This window comes from Eucyclogobius newberryi, unplaced genomic scaffold, assembly GCF_026437365.1.
Source record: "Eucyclogobius newberryi isolate DKJ021-1_F unplaced genomic scaffold, fEucNew1.0.hap1 SCAF_17, whole genome shotgun sequence".
Taxonomy (NCBI): Eukaryota; Metazoa; Chordata; class Actinopteri; order Gobiiformes; family Gobiidae; genus Eucyclogobius; species Eucyclogobius newberryi.
Genome location: NW_027315801.1, coordinates 5026688 through 5052547, shown reverse-complemented (window position 1 = coordinate 5052547; position 25860 = coordinate 5026688). Strand labels below are relative to the sequence as shown.

The 25860-nt window shown below is 44.8% G+C and overlaps 1 protein-coding gene and 1 long non-coding RNA gene across 2 annotated transcripts in view; one reads left to right on the top strand and one right to left on the bottom strand.

Annotated features, from left to right (window-relative positions):
• Positions 1-25860, bottom strand: part of acap3a (ArfGAP with coiled-coil, ankyrin repeat and PH domains 3a) — a 104290-nt gene that overhangs the window by 12551 nt on the left and 65879 nt on the right. Inside the window, exons 5-17 of the mRNA XM_072448827.1 lie at positions 25660-25718; positions 24714-24897; positions 20555-20599; positions 19572-19667; positions 19070-19144; positions 9929-10041; positions 7425-7476; positions 6724-6824; positions 5939-6050; positions 4731-4939; positions 2026-2095; positions 1258-1352; positions 28-272 (exon numbers count right to left, since the gene is read on the bottom strand). Of these exons, the coding sequence (XP_072304928.1) occupies positions 28-272; positions 1258-1352; positions 2026-2095; positions 4731-4939; positions 5939-6050; positions 6724-6824; positions 7425-7476; positions 9929-10041; positions 19070-19144; positions 19572-19667; positions 20555-20599; positions 24714-24897; positions 25660-25718 (1456 nt within the window). The remainder of the gene's footprint in view (positions 1-27; positions 273-1257; positions 1353-2025; positions 2096-4730; positions 4940-5938; positions 6051-6723; positions 6825-7424; positions 7477-9928; positions 10042-19069; positions 19145-19571; positions 19668-20554; positions 20600-24713; positions 24898-25659; positions 25719-25860) is intronic.
• The window catches only part of LOC140362679 (uncharacterized), a 414634-nt gene that overhangs the window by 364401 nt on the left and 24373 nt on the right, over positions 1-25860 (top strand). The gene's annotated exons all lie outside the window — the stretch shown is intronic.

Below are 25860 nucleotides of genomic sequence, written 5' to 3'. Positions count from 1 at the left end.
CCTCCCGGCCTGCGGGAGGCGCCGTACCTGCGGACAGCGCGGACGGCAACGTGCTGCCGGGCTCCTGCAGGTACCGCCTCCGGCCTTTGGGGGCGGTGGCGGCGCTGCGGTGCCGCCTGCACTTCTTGATGCTCCGGCTGCGCTGCGCTCGCCGCTGCGCTCGCCGCTCAGCTCGCCGCTCGCCGTTCAGCAGGACCAGGTCTGACGCGCACAGAGGCTTCAGGAAGCGCTTCTCCACGTACTTGGCCTTGATCCAGACCTCCTTCTCCAGCCTGAGCACAAAACAAACAAAGAGTCCATCTCGGAGTGCGATTTATCTAACATCAGCTAAAAACAACTCTAGGTTTGTTTTCGATGAGGACGCAATGTTAGAGCGTGGTTAAAAGAGAAAATGAAAGTTTAAGAGAACCTTTATTTGATTACTATTATCAACATTATTATTATATAATTATTATCATTATCAGGCCCGAGCGCCACAAGCTGGCGAGAGGCCTATAGTTCTGTAAGGCCGTGTGAAGCACGTAGTGCGCACGAAATCGAGCGCGAAGCGCTCGCCCACTTCCAAACACTCACTAACGCACTCCTCCACTCATGCACGCCCCGTGCATACTAATTAGTAGAAGGAAAACGGAACTTTACCGTTGTAAATGGGCAAAAGTGCGCACTAAACAAGCACTTTACATGGGGATGACGACCACAAATGTAATGCAAAAATGGAACATTATTACTATATAGAGGGCCAAAAAAAAACAAAGTTCAAAATTAACGAAAGTACCCGTCAGTGACCAGGGACCCACACCATGAGGTAGGAATCCGCATGCGCTTTCCGAAAGTGTATAGTTTATGGAAAATGTATAATTTATGATATTTGAAAAATGGGAAACATTGTTTTCGCGTCTGAATATTCTTCTTCTTCTCGGGACCATCCCGCCTATTTTTCACCCAGTGAACATCGACGAAAAGTCATAAAATGTGCACACCTCTAAAATGGTGCCTCTGTACATTCTGGCTATCTCCTTTTTCTAAAATTAAAAAAATTGGCGCGTCAGCGCGACGCCTCACGGATTCAGCAGTAGGTGTAATAAAAGGTCCTCCTCTTGCGGCAGCGGCGTGGCGAGGGCCGATCATCGCCGCTTGCAGCTATACTTATTATTATATCTTTGTTATTGTTATTGTTATTATTATTATCATTGTTATTATTATTATCAACATTATTATATTATTATTATCATTATTATTATCATTATTATTGTTTACCTGGAGCTGGTCGGCGATGGTTTCTTCAGGCCGTTCTCTGGACACGCCCCTTCGTAGATGCGGTTGATGACGTTGTTCCCGAGTTCAAACATGAGCTGTGGGCGGAGCCATGTCATTAGTGGAGAGTAAACACATAAACAGATAAATACAAACACACAAACACATAAACACACAAACACATCCACATATAAACATAAACACAAAAACACAAAAACACACAAACACACAAACACATCCACATAAACATAAACACATAAACACACAAACACATATAAACATAAACAAACAAACACATAAACAGATAAATACAAACACACAAACACATAAACACAAACACATCCACATACAAACATAAACACACAAACACATCCACATATAAACATAAACACATAAACACAAACACAAACACATACACACAAACACATAAACACAAACACATAAACACATAAACACATAAACATAAACATAAACATAAACACAAACACATAAACACAAACACATACACACAAACACATAAACACATAAACACAAACACAAACACATAAACACATAAACACATAAACATAAACATAAACATAAACACAAACACATAAACACATAAACACAAACACATACACACAAACACATAAACACATAAACACAAACACATAAACACATAAACACATAAACACATAAACATAAACACAAACACATAAACACATAAACACAAACACATAATCACATAATCACATAATCACATAAACACATAAACACACAAACACATCACACCTTTAATAACTCGGGCTCCCAGGAGTCCAGCGTGAGCGAGCGCACCCTGGAGCACTGGACGCCTAAACTCCTGAAGACAAACACACATTCGAAGATCAGCGTTTGACAAAGATCATCGTTTGACAAACACACATTCAAAGATCATCGTTTGACAAATACACATTCAAATATCATCGTTTGACAAACACGGATTCAAAGATTATCGTTGGACAAACACATTAGAAGATCATCGTTTGATTATGAATGAGAAGAAGAAGCAGCAGAATAAGAAGTAGAAGCAGCAGCAGAAGAAGAAGCAGAAGAAAAAGAAGAAGAAGAAGAAAAAGAAGAAAAAGAAGCAGCAGAAGAAAAAGCAGAAGCAGAGAAGCAGAAGCCAAAGCCATGCAAAATAGCGCATGCCACGTTTGTACCGCACTGTATCCCACGGCAACCGTGTCTCATTAGCCCAAACGGACACTGTGTCCGGCTCGACTCGTCCGTCCTCCAGTCGCTCTGAACTCTGGGATTACGTAAGCTCCTCCCCCCGCGAGCCACACGCTGACCGAGTGTGACTGGACAATATGTGCAAACAACAAGCTGGAGTTTGACTGTATCCAACGGGAACATGTGACCCATAACTCACTATTATATATCATGTATATCATATATATCATATCATATCTCACTATTGTGAGACCATATCAACATCGCGACCAAAACGACAATGAAATCCTACTTTTTCTACATTTGGCGCTCATCAACATCAAATCAAACTTTATCAATGATCAATTTGGCATAAACAGTAAGATACATTTCATTTTTGAGGAAATATCGAGCAGGAAGCACTTCATTTTTATTGCATTTCTTTTAATTTAGCTAAAAAAACAAAAAACAAATTCAGTGCGCTTTTGTAATCTAAAAATGTCACAATTATATATTTTTTCGTCAAAATAATCCCGATCATTGATCAACCTAATAATCTTGACACTGAGGACCAAAGCAGAGGTCCACACTTTGGTGTTAAATTACAGTAAAAATCACAAATAAGCATTTTATTGTTGTAAAAATACAAACAAAATGTATTTATTCGGAGTCTAAAATCCTTTGCTTCGCTATATTTTAGGCCAAATTGCTCTTCTATTTCCATTTTGATTCACAAACTGGCACCAAATATCGGCAAAATGTTATTGTTATTATTTATTTTGTCTTTTTAATCCATTATTACAGTTAAATATTCAAACTGATGCATCAGACTATTTCTATTTTTGTAATGCTTTTTTAACTCGAATTATTCATTATTAAACCTGTTTCATAAACTGTTTTTTTTATTTGTTTAGATTATTATTATTTCTTCTTCTGTAGGCCTAAATCTAATACCACTGAAATGAGGTTGGTGAATTTAGAGATTTTGCAAATAATAAAACAACAAGAGAGAAAAACAAACAAACATATATACACAACTTTACTGATGAATAAAGGCAAATAAGAACACATGATTTCCAGTATCCAGGCAGTTAAGTTTAGACATGATTTGGTGACATTTATAACGGGTTTGACTGAGCGGGAGAGAATCAAGACTGTTTTTTGCAGTGTAGATGTCGTTCAAAAGCGTTACGTCACATGTCGATGGTCACATGTCGTTGGTCACATGTCGTTGGTCACATGTCGTTGGTCATTGATCGGCCCAGAATGACGCGTGTCCCACTTTCTCTCTGTCTCTGTTTCCAAACAAACTCTCGATCGAAGGCATCGGAGCCGCTTCGACTTCGGGGCCTTTAACGCGGCTTGCAGCTGAACGTGTGCGACAATCGATACAATACACACAATATGGGACCAGCATACGCAATTTTAGAGTCAGATATGTATTACAAGTAAGTACAAGTAAGTATTTAGTAGTAGTAGAAGTGTGCAATACTGTATAATACTGTATTACTGTATCTGAAATTAGCAAATTTTCCGGACTATAAGTCGCACTGGAGTATGTGAAAATAACAAATAATATCACATATAAGTCGCTCCGGAGTATAAGTATAAGTATAAATATAAGTATAAGTTGCACCCCCGCCAAAACTATGAAAAAAGGTGCGACTTAAAGTTTGGAAAATACGGTAGATCATATTGTGCATGTTGTTTTGAAGATATGCAACATTTGAATATCAAGTAGATCTGACAAAAAAGCCTGATTAAAAATAAAAAATATAAAATGAAAACTTTCCAATAATCGTACAACAGTCAGATGCTAATCGGGCCGCAGCCAGCTAACAACATGATTTATACGGTCATTACAGAGTTCTTAGGGTAACAAAGAAGATTTGTTTCAGGGAAAACTTGGGAATCAAGACGGTGCTCCGCACATCAGGTTCTGTGCCAGGTAAGTAGGATGAGGGCGTACGTGATGCTGAACTGTAATGGGGAAAGAAATCCCGCACACTGTCAAACTTGCAAAATAAAAGTTTAATGGTGAAGAGGCAACGTTTCGGCGTCTAGGCCTTCGTCAGGCAAAAATTTCAGGGAAAACTTAAAACAGTGCAAATAAATAAATAAACAGGACAGGCTATTATTGGGAGGCTCCACCTGGTGGGCGGGGCTTACTCATAGTAGGACAATAATATACGAATTCTCAGACTAGACCCACAGATTGAGAATGACTCTTGGATGAAAGTCAAAGCCGCGTCCGGATGACACGAGCTGAAGCTAACGTTGCTAGCAGCGACGGCGGCACTGACCTGTGTATGCCAGAGCACTCGATGCACAGCAGGACGCCCAGGTTGACGGAGGCCCAGAGCGGCTCGGCCTGGCCACAGTCACAGCACTGCTCGTTGCCCGGGACCCCCAGGATCCGCTGGAGGATGGTTTCCCCCCGAACACTGCGCTCGCGAGGCTCGGACGCAGAGTCGATGCTGCTGGTGGAGGGGGAGGCCGCTCTGTCCAGGTGCTAACAGAAAACGACCATTCAGATGTTAGCTATTTGTACAATATGCACCACGCAACGCGAGTGAGCTCTGTGGTTCAAAGGCCACTTTCAATCTGAGGGTATACCGTAAAAATCAGACTATAAGCCCCTGCTGTTTCCACACTCTTTGAACCCTGCGGCCGACACAACGATGCGGCTAATTTATAGAGTTGTACGAGCGAACGACTTTTAAGGGCGCTATAGCAGGAAGAGCAAGAGAGTGACTGAGACATAAAGGACAGAGGGGACATAAAGGACAATAGGGGACATAAAGGTCAGAGGGGACATAAAGGACAGATGGGACATAAAGGACAGAGGGGACATAAAGGACAATAGGGGACATAAAGGACAATAGGGGACATAAAGGACAGATGGGACATAAAGGACAGAGGGGACATAAAGGACAGAGGGGACAGTAGAGACAATAAAGGACAGTAGGGGACATAAAGGACAGTAGGGGACATAAAGGACAGAGGACAGTAGGGGACATAAAGGACAGAGAGGACAGTAGGGGACATAATAAAGGCCAGAGGGGACAGTAGGGGACATAAAGGACAGAGGGGACAGTAGGGGACATAAAGGACAGTAGGGGACAGAGAGGACAGAGGGGACAATGAAATGAGAATTTCCCCGCCCGCCCAACCTGACCCGAATCGCTCCCGTTTACCATCCACACCATGGACACCTGCTGCTTATAGACGAGTGCACTCTATAGTCTAAACTTTACGGTAATAAAATCTATAATCCTGGACAAATGAGGTATTACAGCGACTCGTTTATAAAGTTTATAAAAGGACAAAAACGAAGTCTATAACAAGATTAAACTCAACCAGAGCTAAAACAAGTTTCTAGACTTCTGTGGCGTATTCAAGGCCTTTTTGACCTTTTTGAACGTGTCAATTAAGCGTCCCGTGTGGCTATGTTCAAAACTGCGACTGTACGTAATTATCCAGCTAACGGCGTTTGTGTGAAACGTCTGACCTCGATGTAGACCGTGTCCGGGCTCCGCCTGATGGCCGAGGCGATGCTGGCCTGGACGGCCTGGATCCACGCCTCCCGGTGCTTCTCCGACTCGGCCTGAAGGATGCAGCTCCTGTGGAAACGGGACGCACGGGTTTGTCGCGGTGAAAACGTCGTTAAAACTGCAAAAACGAGCCGATTTCTTCCCGATCGCGGTCTTTCTCGAGCGCACACGTCACATTTTGCCGTTCGCGTGCCGTTTATCTCACCTTGAAGGTCCAGAAATCGGATTATACCGTATTTTCCGGACAATAAGTGGCACCGGAGTATAAGTCAAAAAATGCATAATAAAGAAGAAAAAAAACACATATAAGTCGCACTGGAGTATGAAATGCGGTTGCAAGTGTGAAAATAACAAATAATATCACATATATAAGTCGCTCCGGAGTATAAGTATATAAGTATAAATATAAGTACAAGTTGCACCCCGGCCAAAACTATGAAAAAAGGTGCAATTTATAGTCCAGAAAATACGGTAATACGATTTTGGTGCACACGTGAACGCCAACGTGCAATGAATCTAAATTTGAGTCTTTATGACAGCATTACAGCACAAATTTAAATTCTGTTCAGAATGATACAGGCAGTTTCTAATCAAAGGTTGACATTTTAGAGAATAAAAAATTATCATGATTTTTTTTATTTTTTATATAAGCCAAATAAGAGTAATTTCCATATTTTTGTTCATGGTCAAGCCACTCTAATTTGCTTCTATTCAGCCTTAACCTTGGTGAGGTGAGTCTTACTTGAACAGAGACAAGACCTCGAAGCAGAACCTCCTCTCGATGTCTTCACAGGGTCTGATGGAGCAGAGCCTCAGGTCCTCCACCACCACCGTCAGAGAGTCCTACGAGGGTCACAAAGAAGATCGAATTACAATTAACTCCACTTTCAGACATGATTATAACCAGGTGTAAACTAGGTGTAAACCAGGTCTAAACTAGGTCTAAACCAGGTCCAAACCAGGTCTAAACTAGGTGTAAACCAAGTCTAAACCAGGTCTAAACCAAGTGTAAACCAGGGGTAAACCAGGTCTAAACCAGGTCTAAACCAGGTCTAAACTAGGTCTAAACCAGGACTAAACCAGGTCTAAACCAGGTCTAAACCAAGTGTAAACCAGGGGTAAACCAGGTCTAAACCAGGTCTAAACTAGGTCTAAACCAGGTCTAAACTGAATCGTTGGTGGAGTTAGCTGCATCTTTGGCCCAGAAAAGTGAAAATGGAGCTAGAATTGACCTCAGCAGAAAACATTGTAAACAAGCTATTTTCAGCACATTTCCCCGGCGATGTGACCCATAACAACCTACGCTTCCTCTTCGCCCGTGTGCGTGCTCAGGTATCTCAAACTAAAACCCGCTTCACCTTCTTCTACCTTTGCACTTAACCTTTCAGAGCCACTCCACCTGGACAAACGCGGCAGACGTGGCGGACAAAATGGCACACTTGCCTTGAGCTTCTTCTGATACACCAGCTGATTGTTCTGAATGGAGAACCAGCGCCTGAAAGGACAAAGAGCCAAATGAATAAGGTGGAGGCAGAGGTGGAGGCAGAGGTCAGTGAGCAGAGGTGGAGGCAGAGGTGGAGGCAGAGGTGGAGGCAGAGGTGGAGGCAGAGGGGGAGGCAGAGGTGGAGGCAGAGGTGGAGGCAGAGGTGGAGGCAGAGGGGGAGGCAGAGGTGGAGGCAGAGGTGGAGGCGGAGGCAGAGGTGGAGGCAGAGGTGGAGGCAGAGGTGGAGGCAGAGGTGGAGGCAGAGGTGGAGGCAGAGGGGGAGGCAGAGGTGGAGGCAGAGGTGGAGGCAGAGGTGGAGGCGGAGGTGGAGGCAGAGGGGGAGGCAGAGGTGGAGGCAGAGGGGGAGGCAGAGGCGGAAGCAGAGGTGGAGGCAGAGGCGGAGGCAGAGGTGGAGGCAGAGGTCAGTGAGCAGAGGTGGAGGCAGAGACAGAGGTGGAGGCAGAGGCGGAGGTGGAGGCAGAGGTCAGTGAGCAGAGGTGGAGGCAGAGGCAGAGGTGGAGGCAAAGGGGGAGGCAGAGGTGGAGGCAGAGGTCAGTGAGCAGAGGTGGAGGCAGAGGGGGAGGCGTCAGTGAGCAGAGGTGGAGGCAGAGGGGGAGGCAGAGGTGGAGGCAGAGGTCAGTGAGCAGAGGTGGAGGCAGAGGGGGAGGCGTCAGTGAGCAGAGGTGGAGGCAGAGGTCAGTGAGCAGAGATGGAGGCAGAGGTGGAGGCAGAGGGGGAGGCGTCAGTGAGCAGAGGTGGAGGCAGAGGGGGAGGCAGAGGGGGAGGCAGAGGTCAGTGAGCAGAGGTGGAGGCAGAGGGGGAGGCAGAGGGGGAGGCAGAGGTGGAGGCAGAGGTCAGTGAGCAGTGAGCAGAGGTGGAGGCAGAGGCAGAGGTGGAGGCAGAGGGGGAGGCGTCAGTGAGCAGAGGTGGAGGCAGAGGTGGAGGCAGAGGGGGAGGCGTCAGTGAGCAGAGGTGGAGGCAGAGGTGGAGGCAGAGGGGGAGGCGTCAGTGAGCAGAGGTGGAGGCAGAGGGGGAGGCAGAGGTGGAGGCAGAGGGGGAGGCGTCAGTGAGCAGAGGTGGAGGCAGAGGTGGAGGCAGAGGGGGAGGCGTCAGTGAGCAGAGGTGGAGGCAGAGGTGGAGGCAGAGGTGGAGGCAGAGGTCAGTGAGCAGAGGTGGAGGCAGAGGGGGAGGCGTCAGTGAGCAGAGGTGGAGGCAGAGGTGGAGGCAGAGGGGGAGGCGTCAGTGAGCAGAGGTGGAGGCAGAGGTGGAGGCAGAGGGGGAGGTGTCAGTGAGCAGAGGTGGAGGCAGAGGTGGAGGCAGAGGGGGAGGCGTCAGTGAGCAGAGGTGGAGGCAGAGGTGGAGGCAGAGGGGGAGGCGTCAGTGAGCAGAGGTGGAGGCAGAGGTGGAGGCAGAGGGGGAGGCGTCAGTGAGCAGAGGTGGAGGCAGAGGGGGAGGCAGAGGTGGAGGCAGAGGTGGAGGCAGAGGGGGAGGCGTCAGTGAGCAGAGGTGGAGGCAGAGGTGGAGGCAGAGGTGGAGGCAGAGGTCAGTGAGCAGAGGTGGAGGCAGAGGGGGAGGCAGAGGTGGAGGTCAGTGAGCAGAGGTGGAGTGCACCTTTTTTAGAAAAGGAGCTTTAAGTTTGTGTACAGTGCCATTTTACCTTTATATCAGTTTGTTTTTGTTTTTTGTAAATCTGTTTGTTGTTTTTCCTCTGTTAAGTTTAGATTTTGCGTCAGAGGGAAAAACAAATGGGAATACCTACATAAAATAAATACATATATATAGATATATTTTTTATCCTTTCAAATGTATTGTTATTATTATTTTATTAATCTTTTAAATTATTATTATTTTATTTACCATTTTTCAAGCTAAATTATTGGCATGTAGATATGAAGATTGAAGCATAAATTAAACAGAAAAAGCAAAAGTAGCACTTTATTATTTATTATATTATTCATTTTAATTAATACATTTTATTATTACATATTTTTTTATGTATTACATTCTTCTACATATACTTTTTCTTATTTTTTCTGTCTTTCTTTGCATAGGTCAGTTTATTTTATGTATGTTTTTGTTTTGTCTACGTTTAAAAAAAAAGGGTTAAAAAAATTCTAAATATACAATATTACAATAATATACAATTCTGTTTGTCTCTTCAAAATATCACTATAAATATTGCACCCCAAAATGCGTAAAAGTAAAGTTTAAGAGTAAAAGCCAATCTTACCATGAGTTCCTTACAACACATTAGACCTCTGCCTTCTCCCTCTGTAAGCGCCTTTCCGCAGACGTTCTCTTTCATTAAGCGCCTTTCCGCAGACGTTCTCTTTCTTTAAGCGCCTTTCTGCGACGTTCCCTCTCTTTAAGCGCCTTTCTGCGACGTTCCCTCTCTGTAATCGCCTTTCCGCACACGTTCCCCTCTGTAAACGCCTTTCCGCAGACGTTCCCCACAATGCATCACCTGTTCCATGTTTTGAAGGCGTTGCTGGCCCTCTTGAACAGGTATCCTTCCATCACCACTCCATTCGGCGCGTCCAAGTTGAACTCCACCTTCGAGTCGTCGTAGGAAAAATCCTGTTTGCAACAAAAAAAGTGCAGATTTTCAGTTGCGTTCAGTCGTCATAGAAACACATTAACTGGCTGCTGCTACTGCTGCTACTGCTGCTACTGCTGCTGCTGCTGCTGCTGCTGCTGCTGCTGCTGCTGCTGCTGCTGCTGCTGCTGCTACTGCTGCTGCTGCTGCTGCTGCTGCTGCTGCTGCTGCTGCTGCTGCTGCTGCTGCTGCTGCTGCTGCTGCTGCTGCTGCTGCTGCTGCTGCTGCTACTGCTGCTACTGCTGCTGCTGCTGCTGCTGCTGCTGCTGCTGCTGCTGCTACTGCTGCTGCTGCTGCTGCTGCTGCTGCTTCCATGTCGAGCTCGTTAAACACAAGTGCATCGTAATCAAATCAAATGAAGCGTTCAGCCGTGCGGAAGCGTCACGTGTCGAAGCGTGATTCGAGCAGTTTTGACAAAGTTCGATTTAATCAATGAAAATGTCACCGGTACAAAAAAAATTAAATAAACTGAACGACATTTGCATCTCCACGATCAGACCAAATATTTCACATAAAGTACAAGGACAAGACAAATCAGTCATTCCGCCCCGAGATCTGCAGCAGCGATGCCCGTGCATAATGTCGTATCACTCGGGAACAGAACATCGAATTACAGCAAATTTAGTTTCAGAATTGCACGAAACCCACAGTGAGAAAGGGACATTCCAGGTTACACTGGCAACTACAGGACACAACAATTATTACCGTCTATTTATAATGTCCTAAAACAAGATTTGAAAAAGGAACAAGCATAAAATGACTTGCTTTACATTGAAAAGTAAGAAAAACACAAGCATTTTCGCTGACAAGCAAATAAAGTAGATTGAACAACGTGTTTATTACTATTAAAACAGCAATGACATGCAAACTAACACAACTATGACTCACATGACACAAACGCCACAATAACGCCACAATAACACCACACAAATGCCACACAAACACCACATAAACACCACAATAACGCCACATAAACACCACACAAACGCCACACAAACACCACATAAACACCACACAAACGCACCTGCGAGTGACCACAGAAGTAAAACATCCTTCTCAAGAGCTTAGTCCATTTCACACACATTTTCCAGGTTGAAAAAGTGATACACGAGCTGCAGTGTGTGTGTTTGGAGTGTGATGCAGTGTGTGTGTTTAGAGTGTGATGCAGTGTGTGTGATGCAGAGTGTGTGTTTAGAGAGAGAGTGATGCAGCGTCTGCTCCAGAGCCCGAGATTCAACACGAATGACCACAAAGCATCCAGAGTAACCACGGGACGCACCAGAGGAGGAACAGCTCACACTGCACTTCTGCTTCTTCTTGTGTGTCTTATGGCACTGCCCCCTACAGTAGCTCTACGTCAGGGGTGCCCACAGTTTTTGGCTCACACGCTACTTTTATATTCGACAAAGCCCGAAGATCTACTATAGATCTAAATTATTGTATAATTAGTAACGAGCGCCACAAGCTGGCGAGAGGCCTATTAGTTCCATAAGGCTGTGCGAAGCACGGCTGCGAAAGTGCGCACGTAGTGCGCACGAAATCGAGCGCGAAGCACTCGCCCACTTCCAAACACTCACTAACGCACTCCTTCACTCATGCACGCCCCGTGCATACTAAGTAGTTGTAGGAAAATGGAACATTACCGTTGTAAACGGGCGAAGCCCGTGCAAAAGTGCGCACTAAACGAGCGCTTTACATGGGAATGACGACCGCAAAGTTTGCGCTAAGTAGCTCACGAATACGTTCCCCATCTCTTGCATGTTCCATGCATATAAGCATGTAATACAAAAAAATAACATTATTACTGTATAGAGGGCCAAAAACACAAAGTAGGCGGAGCCCACTCAAAATTGACGAAAGTACCCGTCAGTGACCAGGGACCCACACCACGAAAATGTATAGTTTATGATATCTGAAAAATGGGAAACATTGTTTTCGCACCGGAATATTCTTCTTTCTTTCTTTCTTCTTCTTTCTTCTCGGGACCAACCCCCTATTTTTCACCCAGTGAACATTGACGAGAAGTCACAAAAATGTGCACACCTCTAAAAAAACGTGCCTCTCTACATTTTGGCTATCTCCTTTTTCTAAAATTAAAACAATTGGCATTGAGAGATAGGAAATGGCCATAATCGTCTAATCGTAGGTGCAGGAGTAGATGGTGACAAGAGAAGTAAAAAATATTACAACGGCAACGCCTTCCGCCCAACCAAATGGCGCTCATATTGGATCAAAATTTGCTACGCATAACTTTTTCCAAATGTCGTACTTTTACCAACTCTTCCTTGGCCAGGAAAAGCTGAAATTTGGTGAAAATGGTGTTGCGGAGTGGGACATCAAAACTTATCCAAATGACTTTGATATCTGTCACGGTCTCTGAGCGGCGAAGCCGCAAACTGTAGCTACAATTTAGGAAATTTCCTAAATTTTAAATTTGCTGCCGTTTACGCAAATAAAGTACGAATTGCGTCAAATTTGAATCAGTTGTCAAACCCTTTGCCCTAAACCCTTACCCCTACAGAGTGACATAAAATTTAATATGGAAGGAAAAATGTTAAATGTTTTGAAATTTTACGAAATTTGGCACAAAATTCCATTTTGGCATCCCCATCAAAAAAGTCAATGAGACCCATGTCATATTTGTTACGGTGTAGCCGTAGCGATGACAGAAACCTCCCATGTTACTCCAATGGGGAAATTGCTAGATCTCTGAAATGTGAACATGCTAACACTTTAGCCCTATTAACCTGAAATTTGGTGAGACTCATCTTCAAGGGCGGACCATCAAAAGTTATAAAAAATTTTATTCAAAGAGTCACAGACTTTGTGCGGCAGAGCCGCAAACTTTTCCCTTCATATGTAAAGCAAAGGGGAGAAGACGTGACAGGACTGGTCACTGAGTAGGAAAGGCATCTGACCGGTCTGTGTAATCACTGTCAGAGCCAGAGACTTTCGAGCACGTGCTGATTTGCTGTGCAGCTTATGAAAGAGAAAGGACCGTAAAAGACTTAATTTGTCTTTATGAACCAAAAAAAAAAACTAAGAATAAACCTAATGTTCAGGTTTAATTCCTTATAATTTGAAGCGTTATAGACACAAATATCCAAAGGTTTGACTTGTTTCACGAGCGGGCGGGTGTTTCTGCTCGTTTGCCGTGGAAACAAACGACGGTGGCATTTACAGACGTAGCTATGGCGACGGGGGAATCTGCCCTGGAGCGGTCAGACTTTTGTTTGTTCTCTCTGCGTCGGACAAACGGGAAAGAAATGGGACTCTTACTTTGGACTTTTTGTGCCGTCATTTTCTTTTCTTTATAAGCCCCTCCCCTTTCTTTATCTTTTACTTATATTTGAACTTATTTTATCCTCTCTGGTCTTGTCTTTGTTTCTATTGTTTTATATAGTAACATTTTGAATTTTGAAGTATTTCTCTGTTCCGTCCTGTCGTTTCTTTCTTTTCTGTTGTTACTGCATCTTTGTTTGTTCAAAAGTTTAAATTTCTCTGTATTTTTCTTCTGTTAAAAAAGGGGGAAAGAAAAAAAGAAATAAAATAAATGATATATATATAAAACATACATTATATATTAAAAAAGATAAATAAATGGAAAGTGAAATCATACTTTGGCACATTCTCCATGCAGACAGACACAGTTTCATGCCATACTGTGGAATATTACAGCCAAAGGAACAGCATTTCCATGGAAACAAGCAGGAGGAGGACGAGTCAGGTTTGTGACGATGCAAGCCCACTCACAATCATTTTTCTTTTTTTTTTATACATGTTTAGTGCAATAAAAACTTTTTAAAAAAAATACTACGTACTGTGCCTTTAATTGAGAGATGAACATTGTGCATATTGTGTCACTAATATTTAACAACACTTAAATATGACTTTTATTAAAATATTTCACAACTTCCTACTACAACTACCACTACCACTACCACTACCACTACTACTACTAAAATGTCACAATCCTGCTCAAAACAGACTGTTACTTGATCATATTCTTGATCTATTTGTATTTATTGTTTTGTTTCTTTCATCATAGAACATATTCTTCATTGGAAAGTAACAAAACGTCGCCAAAATATTTACTTTAAAAAAACATTCAAAATCACATCATTATTAATGACAAAAAGGGGAAAAGTTACGTCAGTCACGCCAAGAACGAGCGCAGTTCCCTCAAACGTCCACCAGGGAAACCACACAAACTCAGACAGACCTTTAAACTCAGTGATCATTTATTCAGAAAATATAAACCGTAAAGGAGATTACGGTTTGTGTTTTGTTTGGATCGTTGGTTTGTGCGAGCGTTTGTGCGAGCGCTTGTTTGAGCGTTTGTGCGAGCGTTTGTGCGAGCGTTTGTGCGAGCGTTTGTGCGAGTGATTGTGCGAGCGATTGTGCGAGCGTTTGTGCGAGCGATTGTGCGAGCGTTTGTGCGAGCGTTTGTGCGAGCGTTTGTGCGAGCGTTTGTGCGAGCGATTGTGCGAGCGATTGTGCGAGCGATTGTGCGAGCGTTTGTGCGAGCGTTTGTGCGAGCGCTTGTTTGAGCGTTTGTGCGAGCGTTTGTGCGAGCGATTGTGCGAGCGATTGTGCGAGCGTTTGTGCGAGCGATTGTGCGAGCGATTGTGCGAGCGATTGTACGAGCGATTGTGCGAGCGTTTGTGCGAGCGTTTGTGCGAGCGTTTGTGCGAGCAATTGTTTGAGCGTTTGTGCGAGCGTTTGTGCGAGCGATTGTGCGAGCGATTGTGCGAGCGTTTGTGCGAGCGCTTGTTTGAGCGTTTGTGCGAGCGTTTGTGCGAGCGATTGTGCGAGCGATTGTGCGAGCGATTGTGCGAGCGTTTGTGCGAGCGTTTGTGCGAGCGATTGTGCGAGCGATTGTGCGAGCAATTGTGCGAGCGTTTGTGCGAGCGTTTGTGCGAGCGTTTGTGCGAGCGTTTGTGCGAGCGTTTGTGCGAGCGATTGTGCGAGCGTTTGTGCGAGCGATTGTGCGAGCGTTTGTGCGAGTGTTTGTGCGAGCGCTTGTTTGAGCGTTTGTGCGAGCGCTTGTTTGAGCGTTTGTGCGAGCGATTGTGCGAGCGATTGTGCGAGCGTTTGTGCAAGCGATTATGCGAGCGTTTGTGCGAGCGCTTGTTTGAGCGATTGTGCGAGCGATTGTGCGAGCGTTTGTGCGAGCGATTGTGCGAGCGATTGTTTGAGCGTTTGTGCGAGCGTTTGTGCGAGCGATTGTGCGAGCAATTGTGCGAGCGTTTGTGCGAGCACTTGTTTGAGCGTTTGTGCGAGCGTTTGTGCGAGCGTTTGTGCGAGCGATTGTGCGAGCGTTTGTGCGAGCGTTTGTGCGAGCGTTTGTTTGAGCGTTTGTTTGAGCGTTTGTGCGAGCGATTGTGCGAGCGTTTGTGCGAGCGATTGTGCGAGCGTTTGTGCGAGCAATTGTGCGAGCGTTTGTGCGAGCGTTTGTGCGAGCGTTTGTGCGAGCGATTGTGCGAGCGATTGTGCGAGCGTTTGTGCGAGCGCTTGTTTGAGCGTTTGTGCGAGCGATTGTGCGAGCGTTTGTGCGAGCGATTGTGCGAGCGTTTGTGCGAGCGCTTGTGCGAGCGTTTGTGCGAGCGTTTGTGCGAGCGATTGTGCGAGCGATTGTGCGAGCGTTTGTGCGAGCATTTGTGCGAGCGATTGTGCGAGCAATTGTGCGAGCGTTTGTGCGAGCGTTTGTGCGAGCGTTTGTGCGAGCGATTGTGCGAGCGTTTGTGCGAGCGCTTGTTTGAGCGTTTGTGCGAGCGATTGTGCGAGCGTTTGTGCGAGCGATTGTGCGAGCGATTGTGCGAGCGTTTGTGCGAGCGCTTGTGCGAGCGATTGTGCGAGCGTTTGTGCGAGCGTTTGTGCGAGCGTTTGTGCGAGCGATTGTGCGAGCGATTGTGCGAGCGTTTGTGCGAGCGCTTGTTTGAGCGCTTGTGCGAGCGCTTGTGCGAGCGTTTGTGCGAGCGATTGTGCGAGCGATTGTGCGAGCGTTTGTGCGAGCGATTGTGCGAGCGTTTGTGCGAGCGATTGTGCGAGCGATTGTGCGAGCAATTGTGCGAGCGTTTGTGCGAGCGTTTGTGCGAGCGTTTGTGCGAGCGATTGTGCGAGCGTTTGTGCGAGCGCTTGTTTGAGCGTTTGTGCGAGCGATTGTGCGAGCGTTTGTGCGAGCGATTGTGCGAGCGCTTGTGCGAGCGCTTGTGCGAGCGTTTGTGCGAGCGCTTGTGCGAGCGTTTGTGCAAGCGATTGTGCGAGCGATTGTGCGAGAGTTTGTGCACGTACCTGTAAGAGCGTCTGCGTTGTCGGGAGCAGCGGCGCGGGAAAAAGACAAGGAAAAAACACAGATTTAGTGATTGAACATGTTGTAATATCAAACTAGAGCTTCCCAAAAGGCTTCTGGAGGTCGTTATTCAATCGCGTCGCACACTTTTGTGCGGGAAAATGAGTGTGGAGGTCGTTGTCGAGGTTTGAGTGTCGCACAAAACGTGAATGAAATGAAAGCCAAGGTGCCGAAGTATCGCTTCCTGCCGTCGTTTGAGAGACTTTCCGTTCTTTTATTTGAACGTATTTCACGTCTAAACCTGGCAACGAAATCACACAATATTGTACATTTGCGTTCTCCTTTTAGTTTGTATCAAAAACACTTCAAATTTGACATAATGACACTAAATATCCGTGAAATTATCCATGAGATTTTTGTCATTTTTCGTCTTTTTTTTTCCCAATCATATCTTCAAACACTGCAATAATATCACCAGAAACTTTAGAAGCAAAATCAAGTCTTTTTGGTTCCAGTCTCTCATCCATAATATAGATCAGAATGTAAATAATTTTTATCTGGCGGTTTTTGTCACATTTAGCGTTATTTCATCTTCAGATCGTTCAGTTTTGTAAAGCCGCTGGCAAACGTCGAGGAACAGCGACGTGATATAGAACGAGAACGAAAGAAATGTAAAGATTTCACTCTTTGTTTCGTCTGAATAATTGTGAATAATTATTAAGCCGTGATATTCTTTGCACCGCTAACATTCGATATCGTGACAGATCGAGTTTTCACCGCTTGAGGTTTCGAGACATTTTTATTTTACAATCGAGTCAAAACCGAGTCAGCAACTGTTTAAAGTCATTTATTTTATGCCTTTTAATGATTTTAAAGGTGAAGGACTAAGCACAGGACTAAGCTTGTTTTACATGATTTGTGTTGAGTGTTTTATTAAGTATTTTTTAATTCTATTGAATGTTTTATTGGCATTTTATCTGAATATCCTCTTTATTTGTATTATTTTGTTTGTTTTATTGGGTTTTCCCTGAATAAGGGTTAGGGTTAAATAAATTAAATAGGGTTAAATAAAATAAATAAAATAAATTAAATAAATTAAATAAATTAAATAAATTAAATAAATTAAATAAATTAAATAAATTAAATAAATTAAATAAATTAAATAAATAAATAAAATAAAAAATAATCTTGCGAGATAGATCCTGTCCTGTTCCTAATACATACAAACTAATCACTGAATAACCACTTCTAGCAAATTAACTATCACATATTTAGCGAACAGGATCCAACACAACTGAAATATGCTTTTGCAAAAACAGAAACAAATGTTGAAGGCTCGTAATCCACTTTTAAAAACACTATTCCATCCGTTTACTTTCCTCAAACATCCTGTTATTAAAGGATGTGCAGAAGATGGAATCACAAAGAAGAAGAAGAAAACAAAATGTAAATATCCTTTTTTGTAAACAAACACATCAACCAAATCTAATCAAATCTTTAAACCAAACCAAGGCTAAATCACAATTATTCCAATACATTTACTTTGTAGTGGTATGAAAAGGGCATTACCTGGTATTGTGTGACATCCATAACTCAGTGTGTATCGAGCAGATTCAACAGTGACTGATTTTGGCCTAATACATGGCATAATAGTGCTAATAACAGTTAGCTGCGGTGTCAGCACTAAAAAGACTAAAAAGAAGCCCCTGGGATTTGTGGAGCGGCTGATCCTTTGCTGCAGACAACAACAGGATTAAGGACGAGTGGAGACACCTATTTAGCACCGCTTTAATGCTTTAATCAATGACCGGGCATCTCCATGGTGACCAATTAAACACTTCCACAGACAGAGCGGATTAATCTGAGAGCAACTGAGCAACAGAGCAACTGTCCACGGCCGAGTACGAGTCCAATACTTCATGTACAAGTCAGAAACGGCTCTTTCAAAAGTTATTTATGTTATTTATATTATGAGGATATTAAGAGGACAAGAAATGTCTCTGTGATAATATCTGATTTAATAGAATAGAATCTTATAGAATCTAGAATAGAGCTGGGACTTTATGTGCCTTAATATTTATTTTTTTTTGGCTGTGTTATTATTATTATTATTTATTTATTTTCTCTTAAATTCTTATTTTCAACCCTACAAAATGTTCTTTTCTCTCTGTCTTGTCTTTTTAATTTAATTTAGATTTCATTATTATAATAAATTATTTGTATTATTTTCACATTATTATTATTATTATTTATTTGATTTGTTTGTCTGTGTTTGTTGGTTTTTATTTTATTTGGAAACATGAAAGAACAAAAAAAGATACAATATTATCTGATTAAGACTATACAAAAAATAGAATATAAAAAATAGAATATAAAAAATAGAATATAAAAAGAGCGTGTTATTTTTATTCTGTCCAATGAGCAAAAACAAACGTAAAACAAACTTGCAGTGTCCTCAAACAGACTTATTTCTGCACTTTTATTTCACTGTCCAATCACGTTTTACCGTTTAAAATGTGCAGAAAAGAACATCCATTATACCACACAAACCAAATTGCAATCGCTTGACATGAATTCAGTATTTCTCCAAGATTGTTCCACAAAAAACCAAATGCACGTGCTGCAAATATCGCAACCTTTTAGCTTATATATAAATATATATCATTTTTTTTAGGTAATTCCCCAAAGTCCAGGCTTGTAAGTGACCCGACACTCACCCTCTGCTGGACGGTGGCGTGTTTATGCTCCATTTCCCTCTTCTCCACGGCCGAGTCGATCACCAGCTGATCCAACTAGAAGTCAGAGCACAACGACTGAAAACATGAGTGGGACAGGACGGTGTTTCTGCGGCAGGTTCAGGGGTTGAAAACTTGACTGGGACGGTGTTTCTGCGGCGGGTTCAGGGGTTGAAAACATGACTGGGACGGTGTTTCTGCGGCGGGTTCAGGGGTTGAAAACATGACTGGGACGGTGTTTCTGCGGCGGGTTCAGGGGTTGAAAACATGACTGGGACGGTGTTTCTGCGGCGGGTTCGGGGGCTGAAAACATGACTGGGACAGGACGGTGTTTCTGCAGCGGGCTCGGGGGTTGGGTAACGGCGGGTCGATCGTGTGCAGCCGGCCGTGACGAGCAAGGTTCCAAAACGCTTACGTAACTCGCCGACGGGGGACAGAGGGACAAGGGGGGGACGGGGACAGGACGGGGGGAGGGAGTACTGACCTCTGCAGCCAGTTTCTTCATGTACGGGTCGATCTCGTCCAGCAGGTTGTAGCCTTGTTGGAAGAGCGAAAACTGAGCGTTCATAAACGACAACATCTGAGAAATGAAATGCAGAACGGGAGAAAAAAGTGGCAAAAGTTCAGTTTAGTCTTTCGAATATTGACTTTTACAGTAAGTGATTTTGACTTTTACAGTAAGTGATTTTGACTTTTACAGTAAGTGATTTTGACTTTTACAGTAAGTGATTTTGAGGGGGAAAACTGAAAAAAACACACACAAAAACAGGGCAGGACAATTTTTTTTTTTTTTTTTTTTAAATGGTCATATCTGGAAAATGAAAGGCAGAACGAAAAAAAAACTTGAATAGCATAATGTTCAGTTTAGTCTCTTTAGTCCAGTAAATATAGATTTTTACACTAAGTGATTTGAAAAAAATAAACCCTCACTGAAATCCAAAAAAACAAAAAACAAACGTATTTATAGGTGTGCATATATTTTTACAGTGAGGGTTTATTTTTTTCAAATTTATCCATTTCCAACATTTTTCAGTCAGTTCTGGTGTGGGTCCAGTCCATAACCGTCGGTGCAGTTTGTGTCGTCCTTTAATGTGCTTTTCCAGTCATTTTAGATTCATACGCTGGGTAAAAAAGCATAACAGTGATTGAAGTGATTAAAAACAGTCAGGAGCTTGTTTCTTTTAGTTCCAATTCGATCAGATTAGGAACTAGGGACTGGTCAGGGGCAGATTTTGGTCTTTGTCTTTGCCGTGTTAAAAAGTTTCATTAAACAGAAATGACTTGGACACAGTAGCTCCAAAAAAATGTATTAAGTTAAATGATGATGGAGCTATTTTTTACACTTTTACACTGCTTTTTACATATTTTTGATGTATAAAATTAATAGTTTTGACTCATCGTTGACATAGAATGGTCCTTTTTATGTGTCTAAAGTTTAAATTACACCGTGAAGTCAAGAATACTCACCGCATCCAGGATTTCAAACTTCTTCTTTGCTTGGAGCACGTTAATCTGTGGAGGAAACGGTTTAAATGAAAGTGTTGTAGCGCGACTCCCTCTGGTGGAGCGGAGAAGAACGCGCTGTTTTTGAGACAAATATAAAGCAAATATAGAGCTTCTGATTCATGAGGAATATTTAAATACAGCGAATACGAGAGTGAGAATGACCTTTTTTACGATATGTGACGAGAACGAGAGCAGACGTTTCCCTTTTGCAGAACGGAGAGAGTTGAGAGCGTCCCAAAGGAGAGAGGGAGTGAGGGAGGGAGAGAAGGAGAGAAGAAAAGGAGAGAAGCAGAGAAGGAGAGAAGGAGAGAGGGAGCGAGTCAAACTGAACTTAAGTGACGTTTGAGAGGTCGCTCCAGCGGCAGAGGGAATAAACGACAAGATCTGACCTTCTGCCACTTCAGATACTTTAAATGAAGAGTTCAAACATCCCAAAGGAGAGAGAGAGGGAGGAGAGGGAGAGAGAGGGAGGGAGGGAGGGAAGAGAGAGAGAGAGAGAGGGAAGAGAGGGAGGGAAGAGAGGGAGGAGAGAGAGGGAAGAGAGGGAGGGAAGAGAGGGAGCGAGAGGGGGAAGAGAGTGAGAGAGAGAGGGAAGAGGGTGAGAGAGAGGGAGGGAGGGAGAGAGGGAAGAGAGGGAGAGAGAGGGAGGGAGGGAGAGAGGGAAGAGAGGGAAGAGAGGGAGAGAGAGGGAGGGAGGGAGAGAGGGAAGAGAGGGAGAGAGAGAGGGAAGAGAGTGAGAGAGAGAGGGAAGAGAGTGAGAGAGAGAGGGAGGGAGGGAGGAAAGAGAGAGAGAGAGAGAGAGAGAGAGAGAGAGAGAGAGAGAGAGAGGGAGCGAGAGGGAGGGAAGAGAGGGAGCGAGAGGGAGGGAAGAGAGGGAGCGAGAGGGGGAAGAGAGTGAGAGAGAGAGGGAAGAGGGTGAGAGAGAGGGAGGGAGGGAGAGAGGGAAGAGAGGGAGAGAGAGAGGGAGGGAGAGAGAGAGGGAAGAGAGGGAGAGAGAGGGAGGGAGGGAGAGAGGGAAGAGAGGGAGAGAGAGAGGGAAGAGAGTGAGAGAGAGAGGGAAGACAGTGAGAGAGAGGGAGGGAGGGAGGAAAGAGAGAGTGAAGAGAGTGAGGGAGGGAGGGTGGGGGAGAAGACTAAAAAAGAGAGAGGGAGAGATGGGAGAGGAGAGAGGGGGGAGGGGAGAGGAAGAGAGGAGGAGAAGGAGAGCTGGGAGAGAGGGAGAGAGAGAGGAAGAGAGGGAGCGAAGGAGAGAGGGGAGAGAAGGAGAGAGAGGGGGGAGGGGAGAGAAGGAGAGATGGGAGAAAGAGAGGGAGAAAAGGAGAGATGGGAGAGAGGGGAGAGAAGGAGACATAGAGGGGAGAGAGGGAGGGAGGGAGTCAAACTGAACTTAAGTGACGTTTGAGAGGTCGCTCCAGCGGCAGAGGGAATAAACGACAAGATCTGACCTTCTGCCACTTCAGATACTTTAAATGAAGAGTTCAAACATCCCAAAGGAGAGAGAGAGGGAGGAGAGGGAGAGAGAGGGAGGGAGGGAGAGAGGGAAGAGAGGGAGAGAGAGAGGGAAGAGAGTGAGAGAGAGAGGGAAGACAGTGAGAGAGAGGGAGGGAGGGAGGAAAGAGAGAGTGAAGAGAGTGAGGGAGGGAGGGTGGGGGAGAAGACTAAAAAAGAGAGAGGGAGAGATGGGAGAGGAGAGAGGGGGGAGGGGAGAGGAAGAGAGGAGGAGAAGGAGAGCTGGGAGAGAGGGAGAGAGAGAGGAAGAGAGGGAGCGAAGGAGAGAGGGGAGAGAAGGAGAGAGAGGGGGGAGGGGAGAGAAGGAGAGATGGGAGAAAGAGAGGGAGAAAAGGAGAGATGGGAGAGAGGGGAGAGAAGGAGACATAGAGGGGAGAGAGGGAGGGAGGGAGTCAAACTGAACTTAAGTGACGTTTGAGAGGTCGCTCCAGCGGCAGAGGGAATAAACGACAAGATCTGACCTTCTGCCACTTCAGATACTTTAAATGAAGAGTTCAAACATCCCAAAGGAGAGAGAGAGGGAGGAGAGGGAGAGAGAGGGAGGGAGGGAGGGAAGAGAGAGAGAGAGAGAGAGAGGGAAGAGAGGGAGGGAAGAGAGGGAGGAGAGAGAGGGAAGAGAGGGAGGGAAGAGAGGGAGGAGAGAGAGGGAAGAGAGGGAGGGAAGAGAGGGAGCGAGAGGGGGAAGAGAGTGAGAGAGAGAGGGAAGAGGGTGAGAGAGAGGGAGGGAGGGAGAGAGGGAAGAGAGGGAGAGAGGGGGAGGGAGGGAGAGAGGGAAGAGCGGGAGAGAGAGGGAGGGAGGGAGAGAGGGAAGAGAGGGAGAGAGAGGGAGGGAGGGAGAGAGGGAAGAGCGGGAGAGAGAGGGAGGGAGGGAGAGAGGGAAGAGAGGGAGAGAGAGGGAGGGAGGGAGAGAGGGAAGAGAGGGAGAGAGAGAGGGAAGAGAGTGAGAGAGAGAGGGAAGAGAGTGAGAGAGAGAGAGGGAAGAGAGTGAGAGAGAGAGGGAGGGAGGGAGGAAAGAGAGAGAGAGAGAGAGAGAGAGAGGGAAGAGAGGGAGCGAGAGGGAGGGAAGAGAGGGAGCGAGAGGGGGAAGAGAGTGAGAGAGAGAGGGAAGAGGGTGAGAGAGAGGGAGGGAGGGAGAGAGGGAAGAGAGGGAGAGAGAGAGAGAGGGAGAGAGAGAGGGAAGAGAGGGAGAGAGAGGGAGGGAGGGAGAGAGGGAAGAGAGGGAGAGAGAGGGAGGGAGGGAGGAAAGAGAGAGTGAAGAGAGTGAGGGAGGGAGGGTGGGGGAGAAGACTAAAAAAGAGAGAGGGAGAGATGGGAGAGGAGAGAGGGGGGAGGGGAGAGGAAGAGAGGAGGAGAAGGAGAGCTGGGAGAGAGAGAGGAAGAGAGGGAGCGAAGGAGAGAGGGGAGAGAAGGAGAGAGAGGGGGGAGGGGAGAGAAGGAGAGATGGGAGAAAGAGAGGAAGAGAGGGAGAAAAGGAGAGATGGGAGAGGGGAGAGAAGGAGACATAGAGGGGAGAGAGGGAGGGAGGGAGGGAGAGAAGAGTAAAAAAGAGAGAGGGAGGGAGAGAGAGAGAGAGAGAGAGAGAGGTACAAACATGAACAGGGTGAGAGGAAACAGGAAGAGACAAAGAGATGGAGAGAAAAGAGTAAAAAGAGAGAGAGAGAGAGAGAGAGAGGGCACACTGATCAGAGTGAGCCCTGGGGCATTGTGGGTAAAGCCCCTGTCTCATGTAATATGGAGAGAATGTGTCACAGACGTAAAAAGAGAGAGAGCGAAGACGGAGTCACGCGAGGGACACTTTTCATCACTGTCCAAATATTTATGTCTTTGTGATGTAAAAACTATGTCGAGTTTAAACATTGAAGCAGCTGAACTTTAAGAGGAGGACGCTCAAGTACGGGGGTCCGGCTAAAATCCATCATGTCACAATTTAATTTAATTGTATTTAATTTTTTTTTTAATTACATTTTTGTATTCATTTTATTGTATTATTTATTATTATTTTTAATTATAACAATTATCATTTTTATTATTATTGTTATTTTTACAATACTGTAGATTTTAATATCTACAGTAATTAATAAAATGCGTGTCATTCATAAGGTTTAATTTGATAAAGCAGGTCACATGTCGAAGAGCGATAACGCGCTACGAAAACAAGAAGGAAAGAAAATGCAGGATTTTACTGTTGTTTTGGTCGTGATTTTGGTTAAATTGCGACATTTATCCTCAAAATAATCATTATGTTACTGACAAGTCGACTAAAATAAAAAATACCGTATTTTCCGGACTATAAGTTGCACCATTTTTCATAGTTTTGGCCGGGGTGCGACTTATACTTATATTAATACTTATAAACTTATACTCCAGTGCAACTTATATGTTTCTTTCTTCTCTATTATGCATTTTTTGACTGGTGCGACTTATACTCCGGTGCCACTTATAGTCCGGAAAATACAGTAATAATATCACAGTTTTGTTTTGGATATGCACATTTTAGATGATTAAAAAGAGACAGAAATCCGTGTATTATTGATATTGCTGCACTTCGAGCTCCACATTCGAGCGCGTTCCCCCGTCAGGGCGCGGTCGTCGAGCACGTGGACACGCCCACCTGCAGCACGTAGTCGAGGGCCAGGTGTCTGAAGCACTTGCGGGTGATGCAGAGAGCGCCCGTGGCCTCCTCCACCTCGTGGGGCTTGGTCCGGGGCGCCTGGGCGTTCTTCACCTGCGCCAGCTCCAGGTCCTCGCGCACGCGGTCGAATTGCTTCTTCGTCTCCTTGAACTTGCGCACGTCGCTAAGGAAACACGGCAATTAAACGATTTAGAAGGACGACATCAGAAAGGTGAGTTCGCTTGAGATGCGTCGTTTATTGTGTCGTTTCGCATATAAATACTCTGTTTAATACTTTTACTTTTCTGGATACATTATGTGTAACTGCATGAACTCTCGTGTTTTCTGAGCTGTTTTTTGTCATGTTTAGTGAACAAAGTGTGTGTCGGGACGACCTCGCTTTCTACTAACTTGGTGGCATAATACTTCTTATTCTAGGTAAGGTTCTTATTCTAGGTTCAGTTTAGTTCTTATTCTAGGTTTAGTTCTTATTTTAGGTTCAGTTCAGTTCTTATTCTAGGTAAGGTTCTTATCTAGGTTGTAGGTTCAGTTTTAGACCTCATTTTGTCCGGGTCAAGTTCAGGTTTAGTCCCAGTTTTGAACATTCTGAAGAGCGACCGTGCTCTTGAAACGACAGATTCTCTCAACACTTTTCACACTTCTTCTTCTTCTTCTTCTTCTTCTTCTTCTTCTTCTTCTTCTTCTTCTTCTTCTTCTTCTTCTTCTTCTTCTTCCTCTTCTTCTTCTTCTTCTTCTTCTTCTTCAAAGAACCAAACTCGAGTAAACAACCGCCGCTCGCTCTCGGGACCATAAGTCAAGCGAGGTAGACCGCGGCGGCTCAGATCTGGGTCAAACGGTCGCGCTTTCATCTATATTTCAGAAGCCCAAAAAGAGGAAGACGTGTGCGGAGGTGAAGAGCGTGACTCTCAAATACTCAAATACTCACTCTTTGATGAAGCTGTGCAGCTGCTGCTTGATGGAGCGCTGCGCCTGGTCAAACAGGATCTGAAAAGACACGAACGGAGAGAATATTCATAACACGAACCAATATTCACTTAATTTACTCCACGTTTTCCACCTTCTGATGAGCCAGAACTGTCACGCTCCTGGGCAGGGGCATCGCGAGTATTGGGTTTATCGATAATCG